The 12500-nt window shown below is 33.9% G+C and overlaps 1 protein-coding gene across 10 annotated transcripts in view; it reads left to right on the forward strand.

The window, feature by feature from the left end:
- Window positions 1–12500, forward strand: part of qtc (quick-to-court) — a 468283-nt gene that overhangs the window by 372583 nt on the left and 83200 nt on the right. For 8 of the 10 annotated variants that reach the window (XM_068358470.1, XM_068358474.1, XM_068358509.1 and 5 more), the window contains exon 1: window positions 11301–11496. The exons of the other annotated variants lie outside the window; for them this stretch is intronic. In XM_068358470.1, the coding sequence (XP_068214571.1) occupies window positions 11316–11496 (181 nt within the window). In that variant the 5' untranslated portion in view covers window positions 11301–11315. Of the gene's footprint in view, window positions 1–11300; window positions 11497–12500 lie in introns of those variants that run through there. 10 annotated transcript variants of the gene reach the window in all.

Here is a 12500-nt window from a genome sequence, read left to right on the forward strand (position 1 = left end):
GAGAGGTTATGCTTTTTGTATATACATGGTGTAGTTTACTGGTTTTATAAAAGGGCCGATGTTCATTGGCATTATATCTACATTAAGAGAGAGAGAGAGAGAGAGAGAGAGAGAGAGAGAGAGAGAGAGAGAGAGAGAGAGAGAGAGATTAAACCATAAATATCTTGGGATTTTATAGTGAAGTGTTGCATTTCTTGTTATAATTATCATATGTAATGCAATTTTATTTAGTTTCCACATTTTTATCTCTGGCATGTAAGTATTCATTACGAATGGTGTTGCTTTGATGTTAATGACAAGAAATATTCTTAAGAAATAGTATTCATTCTTTACTTCATAAATGCTCAGATAAATACCTGAAACTTATTTCTCAACGACGTGCTTCATAACGTTTTATTCCCTTACCCAAAGTGTTTCAGATTGCTTTGTTTTCCCAAGAAATCATCAAAATAATTTACTGGGTTATTCCCAAGGTCTTTGTGCAGTGGCGCAGTTTTTTATATTCTCAAGGTTCTTATAATATTCTCTGGACCTTGGCTATACCAAATCGCTATTGCTTTGTCTGGCTCGTTGCTTTCCGAAGTCATGTTATTTCCCTTTCGTAACGAGACATGTTTCATATACTGTTTCCTTAGAATGCGCATCGTCCTCACCATTATCATACATAAAATTGACATAATATATACGTTGTTATTATGATAAAGTTAAATGACTACACATGGTGATAAGATTCTGCATTATTATCTCCTTTAAAATGTAGATTACTCTATATGGTTCTGTGTTATCATAAGAAGTATTTGAAGTATACTCTGTGATTCTACAAGATAAGAATGACCCTATTTATTCATGTTCCCGTCAGATTCGAGACTTACAGTTAGAAACCTTATCCTCAAAATATAAGAAAAAATGGAAGTCGTGAGAGGTCATTGTGTGTATTGAAAACATGTTTTTGGTCAATGCAATCACTTGAATATATATATATATATATATATATATATATATATATATATATATATATATATATGTATATATATATATATATATATATATATATATATATATACATATATATATATATATATATATATATATATATATATATATATATGTATATATATATATATATATATATATATATATATATATATATATATATATTTATATTTATATATACATACATATATATATATATATATATATATATATATATATATAGATGGATAGATAGATAGATATATAGATAAATAAATATTGAACATTATGAAATTTTTATTCTGGTGATGAGATGAATCACCATCATCATTTTCATTGTCAACGTTATTATGTTAATTTTTTGAGTAAGGCATCCGCATGCTACTGCAGCCTTTTCAAGATCAACCAAACAAATACTACGAAGTACTGAAGAAAAAAACGTAATTCCCCTACTGTTCATCCTAAGAGACTAATTTCAGTCCAAATCGCCGTACCTGACAGTAATATCAAGTACCTCAGGACAATAAAAAGTTATACTTACACCTGAGCATCTTTTACCTCTCCCTGGCCTCCGGACATCCTGGTTCCCCCCACCCCCACCCCCCAGGATCCACCGCTCCTGCCTTAATATCCTCGGCAGTGAGTCACGGTAGAGAAAATAGAGATGGATTAACGAGTAAAAAAAACATCATGGATAAGAATTGGTCTAAAAGGAAAAACTTGCAGGATACGCCCAGCATGGCACAATGAAATAGAATTAACTACCTACGCCGTTAAATCTGAGTTTGTTTTTGTTTTGCTCTATTTTTTCATGTTTTATCTTTATCAAGTTGTGTTTTTATGAAAGATTGAAAAAAAAATACTAAGTGGAGGAGCTTTCGGAGTCTGGAAACTGAAAAGGAAAAGTATTAATCGAAGAGTTTGCTAAGTAGTCAAGGCAATATTGGATAAAGGCTTTAGCAGCTTGGTTTGGGAGAGGAATGAAAAAGGAAAACTAATATAATTACGGCAGAATTTTTAAAGGCATTGTACAAAGGTAATAAGGGAAAACAGTGGAAGGAATATATAAATTACGAAAATAAAGTAAAGGGAAAATAGAAGGGAAAGCATTTTCCCGCAAACGCAAGAATAACCACAGTTCAAGTGTTGACAAGACAGTGAAAACAAACTCATAAAAACCCGTGGAAAGCAGCCAGTTTACAAGACAGGAATGCTGATGTAATCAAAAACCTCTGAGAAGATCCCCAGTATCCGAACGGTGGAGTTTTATTTCTTACCTAGTAAGAACCGATAGATCAAGCCACTTTGAACAAGTAAGCTGTTTTACAAGGCTCAATAACAAATGCAACTGATGAAGAAAGTAAAGCACAACGTTTTCGGAAACACAAGGTGTCGATGTTACCAGGACCACGAGTTCCAGGACACAAAACTGTGATTGGAAATAAAACCTACTAACTCAAGAAGAAGACACTGCGTGATTAAAATTAAAAATCATAAATTTTAGAATATAAAACTGTGTGGCCTATTGCAAACGTCCTTGCCTGGCGATCGCCAGATGGATGATAAGTCCCGCTCAAACTCGGTAGTTTTTAGTAGTCTGCACCCTTGCCGTTCTTGTGAACTAAGGATGGGGGATGGGGGGTGAGATTTTGGGAAGCCTGTAGGTCTGCCTGCTGAGTCATCAGCAACCATTGCCTGGCCCTCACTGGTCTTAGTTTGGGCACTGATTATATGTTTGTATGTTCAGTCTCTAGGGCATTGCCCTGCTAGCAAGGCAGTGTCACAGTCCTTTGCCTCTGCGTCATGAGTGGCCTTTAAACCTTTAGACACGAAATAGTAAACGAAATATAGATCTAGAATTAAAGAAGTCAAGGCGATATATATAGCAAGACTGAAGAATGAATCCAAAAACACTAGGCAATATGATTTGTGATTATAAATGCCATGTTTTATATTAAGAGTGCTTTGTTTATATTTTTCAGATGGTGTTTTTCCTCGAGTTATGTATTGTATTTTATAATGTCTGGAATAGGATGACATAATCAAATTTACAAAAAACATAGTCTTAAAAGGAAATAAAATAAAAAAGAATTGCATGAGCAATCTTAAATTATATTCTTTTTGGTTTTCTTTTTCTATGAGGAAGTCGTCGCTGGGAAGAGGAGGGTTGGAGTAGGTGCTGAGCAAGGGGACATAGAGGGCAAATGTTTTAAGGGAGGGAGTCAGGGGTGAAGGGAGCTAGGGTAGTGAGACCTCTTTGTGGGTGAAGACACCACAACGCCCTCCCCCCCTCCCTCTTGATCCCATTACTGCTGATGAGATCGAGTTTTCAAAAGGTCAGGTAAGGGCGTGGTGGTTGCTAGCCTTCTCTTCCACAGGAGGAGCAATAATCGAAAGAGGAACCATTGCTGCCTCTGATAATGATGGTTCACTGGGGTTATTGCGAATTACGCCATAACGGTGGTTAGTGTAGTAATGCACAAGAGAAATGAAAGGAGAAAAGGAAATTTACACTATGTTGAATTTTTTTTTTCTTTAAGTAAATCATATTTTATAGAATTTGGTTGGGTTGCATGCTTAGTGCTGTTGTCATGAAATAACGAATGTTTTTTTTTATGTTGAACAGATTAATGTGTCTCTTTTTGTAGTTTATTTATGAAAGTTCGATTTCAATGCTGTTACTGTTCTTATAATATGTTATTTTAATAATAATAATAATAATAATAATAATAATAATAATAATAATGATAATAATAATAATAATAATAATATGATTTTGGCAACCAGTTTTCATATAATAAGACAAAACATATAATATACTTAGTATTAGTATATATATAGCCTACATTTTTTTTTTGGGGGGGGGGGTGCCGGTGCCTGGGGCAGGCTTGGGGGATATTTGACAAGGAATGAGGGAGCAATGCAGATGAGCTGAACAGAGATTGTTTGGTATTGTAACGAGGAAATGATTTTAGGTCGTGACTTCATATTTGCATAAGAGCAGGAAGAGTCTGCTCTCAATTCAACTTGTATGATTTTTTTTTCCAAATTCGTTAATATATATTCCTTTTACCATGTTCTCGCAAATTGACAGTTATATAAAAAAAAATCATATATTTACATTCCGTAATGAACTTTTCACTGAAAATCACGATTTTAATTTACTCTTCATAGGGAAAAGAAGGATTAGTTTCCAATTCCATTCGCTTCGAGTTAATTTTCGTTTCCCAGAATGGTGGCAAAGTTCATTTAACAAGTCATGGAAAAAATAAACCGCTGGAGTTAACGTGTCCATGAACTGCATAACTGCCGCGGCAACAATCCAGGATAGAGAATAACAAAATAACCAAAAAAAATGAAACCTTGGGGAAAAAGCAGTTTAGCTCACGGAGCAACACGTTTCAAGGTCACATTTGGCCTTCTGTGCAACCGGCTTCAGCGCCGATTTCTTTAATACATGTTTTGCTTTGGAATCAAAGTCAGGCGTAATCATTGTTATTCGCAATTTGATTTATTTTATTTTACAATAAATCATCATCACTCTCATCTTTGGTTTGTGTAGAGTTTACTTTTTGTTATGCAATCGTTGTTATTATTATTATGATTAATGTGGGAACATTTTTATGAAATGAACAAATAGGCATGCCTCCATCTATTGAGTAATTATCAAGAAATACGATAACCCACAAATTCTAACATGCTTTTATTCCTGAGTGTTCGACATAACAAAATCAGTGGCCAGTATATAAAAATAGAGAGAGAGAGAGAGAGAGAGAGAGAGAGAGAGAGAGAGAGAGAGAGAGAGAGAGAGAGAGAGACGTCAATTCCAGGCAGCGTGTTATTCATAATTCAAGGAATTGATTTGTTTGATATGAACCTCTACCAACAGGCACACCTGTGGTTGACGTACAGGAAGGACTTAACCTGATACTGTAATCATTGCTAAGCAAATAGCTGATCAGTATCGATTCTAAGGGGATTATCGTACGCCGAGTTCTGAGCAAGAAATTTCTATCATATGGTCATGAAATTTTGCTTGAAAAACATGGAAAAAGTAACTATTAGCATCGACTGAATTTGCTCTCGGATTTGAAAGCGAACGAGCAAAATTAACAACATTAATTCCTTACAGAAAGACAAAATAATTTAAAGTTTGATTTATTGTTTGAGGAATATCTTGCAAACAGTTTGTAAAATAGATTGGTCAAAGTTATTTTTGAATGGAGGGGCATGGTTTACAGCGAGTAAAGTGATTATATATTACTCTAATATTGTTGCTCAATTAATTTTTTTTTTCAACGGGCTGGAAACGTTGATTATAACACTAAAATCAAAACGCATTTATTTCAAAATTTTCCGACGCTTTGGTTCCAAATGGTTCTCAGGTAATGGCTATACTGCATCACGAAGTCTCACAAATTATCATATATGGCTATTTATATGTCTAGAATAAGCTGACATAACATCTCACATAATGTTGTTCAGCGAGCAACCAGTCTGCTCAAATCTGGGAAAGGTCGTCTATTCATGGTAATGTATTATGATTAAACGTCCAGTATTCGTAAGTTACCGTATTAGCCAAACTTGTTTATAGCAGTTTTTTTTTTTAGATGGAAGAATAATATATAAGGTTTAATTTACTGAATAGGAGTTTTATCAATATTTATAACAACTTATATATATATATATATATATATATATATATATATGTGTGTGTGTGTGTGTGTGTGTGTGTTTGCCTGTATATGTATGTATGTATATATATATATATATATATATATATATATATATATATACAGTATAGCCTAGATGTACATAGATATATGTGTGTATGTGGAGAGAGAGTTTTCTTATAAAAGAAAAATTCTAATAAAAAGAATAACCAAAATTAGTCTCTAGTGAATTCGCCAAAGAGCAGACATACAGAACACTTAATGATTGAAAACGTCTATTCTATAGTTTGCACTTCAAAGATAATTTGATAAGAATATTAGATAGATTCGACTTACGTCAGAAGCAGAAATTGCTTTCAATGAAGAGTTATTAAGCTGTAGTTTATCCAAGGCAAGATGAGCGACGTGACACGTTAGATGACGTAATGATGACGTCAAGGAAGGCGCATGTGCGCATGAGTCCCAATGTTGACAGCTGACGTGGACTTAGCAGCACATGGATGACTTGGCCACATGTACGGCCTTACAGTGACTAGTGGTTTAATTGTAATCGCGTTCCATTTCCATTGTTTATCATGGGCGGAAATAAAATTATGCATAACTATTAGAACTGTAAATAAAAGATTAATGAAACTGCAACGTATTTCATATATCATATACTAAACGATTCTTGATACGTGTAAATATTTTCTGCTGATGTTTTCCTATTGTCGTTACGGGAGCTATGAAGATATATTTGTATTTTAAGGCGTAGGTCTTTGGCTGATAGTTTTGTTCGCCTGAAATAGACGACTTTTGCCAATGCCTTTGTACAGATTTATTTATTCGTTTGTTTCCCAGAGTTATCCTTCTTTAATTCCCTTTCTCTTTTTGAAAAAGTATAAGATGGAAGGAATTGGTTAATTAAATGGCAGCGTTGATTGTATATAAATGAGCTTTTAATTCCACACACACACACAAACACACACACACACTCACACACACACACACACACACACACATATATATATATATATATATATTATATATATATATATATATATATATATATATATATATATATATATATATATATATATATATATATATCTACTGTATATATATATATATATATATATATATATATATATCTACTGTATATATATTACATACATTTGTGTACACACATATATATTCATATATGTATATATATATATATATATATATATATATATATATGCATATATATATATATATATATATATATATATATATATATATATATTCTCTTGGATCCTTACATGGACTTTTATAGCTTTCATCTGTCTTTTTTCTTTTTTCGTCCTTCACAAGAACCTCATGAGTAACTTTTGTGGTTTCGTAAGAATGTAATCTCTCTCTCTCTCTCTCTCTCTCTCTCTCTCTCTCTCTCTCTCTCTCTCTCTCTCTCTCTCTCTCTCTCTCTCTCGTATTGGTTTTATGTTTTATACATGGTTTTATACTTTATGGCATCTGTATTTGGTTAGATGTTATGATCCCCTGTATGATGTGGAAATTTAGGTCATTCTTCGACAGTAAAATCATTTTAGTCGATCAACCCCTTTTCTTTCATGTGACTCAAACAAATTATCATATTATGTTGTCTGTTTTACATTTTTCTTCACTTTAACTAGTCAACATTTTATGAAAGACATTATATCGTTTGTATTATATTATTATTGTGTAAATAGATGATTATTTATTTACCATTACTGTTTTTTCACAATTCGTGCACCAGGAGTATATATATATATATATATATATATATATATATATATATATATATATATATATATATATATATATACATACACACACATACACATACACATACACATACCATTCATCCTCACTGTACCTTTTAAAACCTTCATGTAAAGTGATGACAGGTTGTATTTTAAATGCAACTATATGAATATGAATGGCGAGTGCCGAAGGCATTTTGGGTAGCTAAATAAAGCATTCATCACGAGCATTTTGCATTTATTATATCTCTTATAATCTTTAATTTGTTCAGTTTTGTTTTTTGCAAATAATTATTTTACGTGTAGTTTTCATAGATGAAATATTTTTTTATAATAGATTTCGTAATTGTTTTTTTTATAATATTTATAATGTTCATTGTTTGCAACAATACTTGAATATCATTAAAATTATCATAATACTTATTATTAAGATTATTAGAATTATTATTATGCGTCCTATTTAATTCCTATACATAAGTGTCTATATTTCACTTTGAATAAAACTTCAAGAAGATTCCCTGAAATTTGGTACTGTACATTTAAGTGGTTGCTTGAAAGGGGTCATGTGAGTATTGCTAGTAATAGATATCGTATTATGCATTAAGCTCTCGGCGTCAATGACCTTCGTTGTCAGGATGCCAGAATACTCCAAATGAATCAATCAATCGTCTGTTACAAACAAATTCATGTTTAGAGGTCATTTAAGAGGTTATTGCCACGTAAAATTCCGTAGGAGTTGGCGCAAACCTGAATGTAAACAGAATCTCATACTCATAATCTATAAATGCTATATCTACTACAAAGGTTTGAAATCACTGTTCCGTGACCTTGAAAATTCCGTGTGTGCCAGCGCGTGATTGAGTGTGTGAGTGTGTGTGCATGGTTCACGTGAGCTGGCAGCTGCCATCACAAGACCGTAAATTGTCTTTGGAAACCTGCCGATTATTTTGGTCAATTTTGCATTGGGTTTCGCTCGTTCTGGTTTATTTTCGTCTGAGATTTTTTCATTTTTTTTCATTTGTAAATGGGTTTTTACTTAGTTTAGTTTTTAAACTCTATAACCTGATCAGAGCACATTGAAAGAATTCATAAATTTGAACGGATACGGCCGCAGGTACTATTCAAGCTTAGTATTTTCGACCGATTCTCAACGGGAAATGACCGAAGCAAATAGAGCATGTGATATTTGATAGAGGACGTGTGGGTCTGACCGTGTTCTCACAAGAAAATAAAAAAGGAAAACAATGACACCAAAAGGGCAAATATGAGAGAAACCCAAGAAATTGAATAACGATTAAGATAAGTCCTAAAGAGATGCTGCAATACACGAGAATGCGGATGTTCGCCCTCCGAAAATTGAAGGTATTTCAAGCACTTTAACAAGCCTTTGTGTCAGAGTTTTATATATATTTTTAATATTTTCATATATATGAATAATGGTTATATTTAAGCCAATATTTATATAATTCAGTAACTGCCCCAGTGAACTTACTTGGTGGCTCTCCGGCGCCAGGTGCAGGCATCTCCTTCAGTGTATTATTGACACTGTAATTATCCGTTGAACTTAACGAGTGGTCATTTCCCCATGCCATTTGGTTCACTGCCAGGAATAGATTGATCTCATGTGAGATTTTATGAGGTTTTGATACCAGACTGAATTTATAAGCAGTGGTATTTACGAGCATGTAACTAAGTAGGCAATTTGCGCTGAGTTATTTTATTTTTAACGAGAATAAAGAGCAGCATTAGCCGGAAATTATTTTTCTTTAGTTTGGAATATTAAAGTTTTTCCTGATTTTGAATATCATTTGAAAAAATTAAAAAAGTACATTTCGTAATGGCTGTGGTTCTTTATATCCCTGATTCTTGATATTTTAAGATAGATATGTTCGAAATTTTTTAAAGGACCGATAAGACTCACTGAATCAATTGAAAATTGTTTATTGAATATTTACTCAATTTGAGAGTCATTAAAAACCAGAATCCTATTATTGGTCGTTTTTTTTTTATAAGATTTCAATATTTTTACGAAAAATAAATTGACAAATAAACTTTGCTTGGCCTTATATTCCACTGTCTATATTCCACTGTCATTTCATTTTCTTTCTTTTCCTATCACTTCAGTAAATACGGGACATATATAAGAGAGTAACTGTCATAAATTCTTCGCATATGGTTCCGCTAAGACGAAGAAAAATAAATTTCAATATTGGTCCCCGAATAAAATTCACTCTCACTTGTCTCGCTTCAGGTGAGGAAGAAAACATACATTTCCAGAATACGTATACATTTTGACCTCGTCAGTATTCGTAGCTCCCAGGCAACCTATTTGGCAAGGAGTAAAGAAACGTAAACCATCAGTACATATCGAAAGTTATGTCCGTTTGCCTCAAACGTTACTGAATTTTCCCTAGACCAAGAAATGCTTTCATCTCGAAGAGGTCTCCCGGGTTAAGCCTCAAAGCGTCCACTTTCGAAAGCTTTCATCCCACAGCCTTCAGCCTTGCATCTTCTCATCTCCCGGCCTTCGGTCTCTGTGGACCGCATTACCCACATGAAGTGTGGGCGAAAGATATATGTGCAGGCATGCGTTCCTTAAGAGCTGTGGAGAAATCATTTGTACCAAAGGAGTGGCGTTATTCTAGGTCTTTTAAATGTTTTGTTTTTTATTAACTTTCTTTCGAAATATGCAAATGGAAGGCTGGTCATTTTGCTTTGAAGTTTATATTAACATCTAGATCTTAATTAAAATCGTGTTATGATATGTCTGATCCTTCTACATAAGAAAGAGTAGGTCTACATAAATTTATTATCGTTGAAAGTTTTTTTTTTTTTTCTGAACCCCGTGATTACATATTTCTTTCGTATTTATCAGTATTTCTGTTTCTGGATTTCTCACCAGGCTTTTATCTTCCTCCTTTTCCAAAATCAATTTTAGTTTGCATCCCTCGGAATAAACAACACCCTTTTTTCTTACCCACTTTCTGGTGTGAATCAAATCCAAACAAAAATCTGAAGAACGTTGATAATATTTGTATAATCATGAAGACTGGCCAATTTTCGTAATTCGTTACGAAAGTATGATGATGTAACTAAAATGTATTCCATATATGTTAAACGAGGACTAGTAAGTGTCTGTGCAACGAATGTTTTTGGAGGCAAATCTCGTATAGGAGGTGAGTGACATTTATGATTGCGTGATCGTGAGGGAGAGGCGCTGGCAGCTCATGGGAACCGTGAGAGAGAGAGAGAGAGAGAGAGAGAGAGAGAGAGAGAGAGAGAGAGAGAGAGAGAGAGAGAGAGAGAGAGGACGAAGAATGTATAGCATATCAAGAATTCTCATAAAAACTACAGATATAAATAGGTGAATTGGTTGTCGTTATGTTAATAAGCTTGACTAATGTCAAAATATATGGATAAGACGTGAGAGAGAGAGAGAGAGAGAGAGAGAGAGAGAGAGAGAGAGAGAGAGAGAGAGAGAATGTAACATATCAAAAATTCTCATAACAACTACAGATATAAATAGGAGAAATGGTTGTCGTTATGTTAATATGCTTGGCTAATGCTATCATGTGATCTGAAGAGAAAAGAGATATATACAGTTTAAAGCAAAAAAATAAGTTTGTTGTTACAACAAAATGATCTTAATGTCATAAAATATGGATAAGTCGTAAAAACTCATAGAAGAGCCAAAGAACTACTTTTATGGACTCACAGAGTGGAAAATTAATAGGTTGGCAACCCCACAAGGATAATGAACCAAAGGACTCCATGAATGAAAGTAACCGCTGGGAAGAGAAATGAAGACCAGGTGACATCAGAACTGTACGTTGTTGTTATGAGTATAGTTAGATCAGTGTTGGCGTGAAGGCGGCAAAACGACCTGCCATTGTCAGTGGAGTAAGAAATGACGGGGCAGGGAGCCATAGATGCCTTGCCATTTGTGGGACCAGCTGACGAAAGGGCCATCATCTTCCTCAGTATGCATTCAACCTCCACCATGATTGGATTAGTGTCCATAACACATTTGTTGTCTACAACGGCGCCCACACTCAACAGCTTCAACCACATCTGCAATAATGTACCTGGTAGGTGCAGGGGATGAAATAGCTGCGTCTGAATTTATGCCTTGATATATTTTAGGATTAGTATCAAGAGATCATTGTGTGGCTGAATCTGTGCAAATTATCCATAGCAGATCTTATGGGTTTATGACATGTTGACACTATCGGCGCTTTGTGGGCACTGATTTGTAGTATGTCAGTGCCAAGCACAGGTTGCATTTTGCATCATTTTACCCTTGTTGCCAAGTTCACTTCTTTTGAAGTCATCCAATCCTTCAAAAAATATTCTTCTTCTTAAGTGCTTCAGCTAAGCAGATCAACACTTTTTAACACAAATAACTTATCATTATAATCACTACAATTGATAGTTTTCATGTTCGGACGAAGTCGAAATATGAATGTCAGCAATTTTCCTCCTGGTGTGCATTCATGTTGGCAAGGAAACAAGTTCATGCGGGAGGTCGTCTCTTGATGTGATATGTTCATCCTTAAGATTAGAAGATATGAAAGAAACAGTAGGGAATAAGACAGCTTCTTCGGAGGTATCATAACCTCTCATCACTTTATTGCGACAATTAGTCACTGTACACTGGTTTTGTGGCTAGAGTCATGTCGTTGATAGTCTATTTTAGCTGTGGTTTCGGTATCTCTTCACTCTGTATTTGTATGTCGAAAATAGTTACCTTTTTAATGTTCAAGAAACGTGACACGGAACAATGAAAAGAAAATATATATTCCCTTTCCGTTTTATCAATTTCTTCTTGGAAAGTGAAAACTTGGCATAATTCTAAGAAATGTGTGTTTCGTTAGTAAAATTATACCAATGGTTTTTGTTTCTCGAGCTGTTGGGCTTATTATTTACCTTTGCAGTCTCTGTCGTTTTAACTCTCCATTATTTATTTCTAAATGAAAATAAAGATTTATATCCTAGAATAGAAAACATCCATTTAAGAGCATGAAGTAATTTTGAAATCATGTTGAATTAATCAAGAAATTAGTTAGATGACTTCATAGAGTGAAGAATTAGA

Source organism: Palaemon carinicauda, chromosome 2 (genome assembly GCF_036898095.1).
Source record: "Palaemon carinicauda isolate YSFRI2023 chromosome 2, ASM3689809v2, whole genome shotgun sequence".
Lineage (NCBI taxonomy): Eukaryota > Metazoa > Arthropoda > Malacostraca > Decapoda > Palaemonidae > Palaemon > Palaemon carinicauda.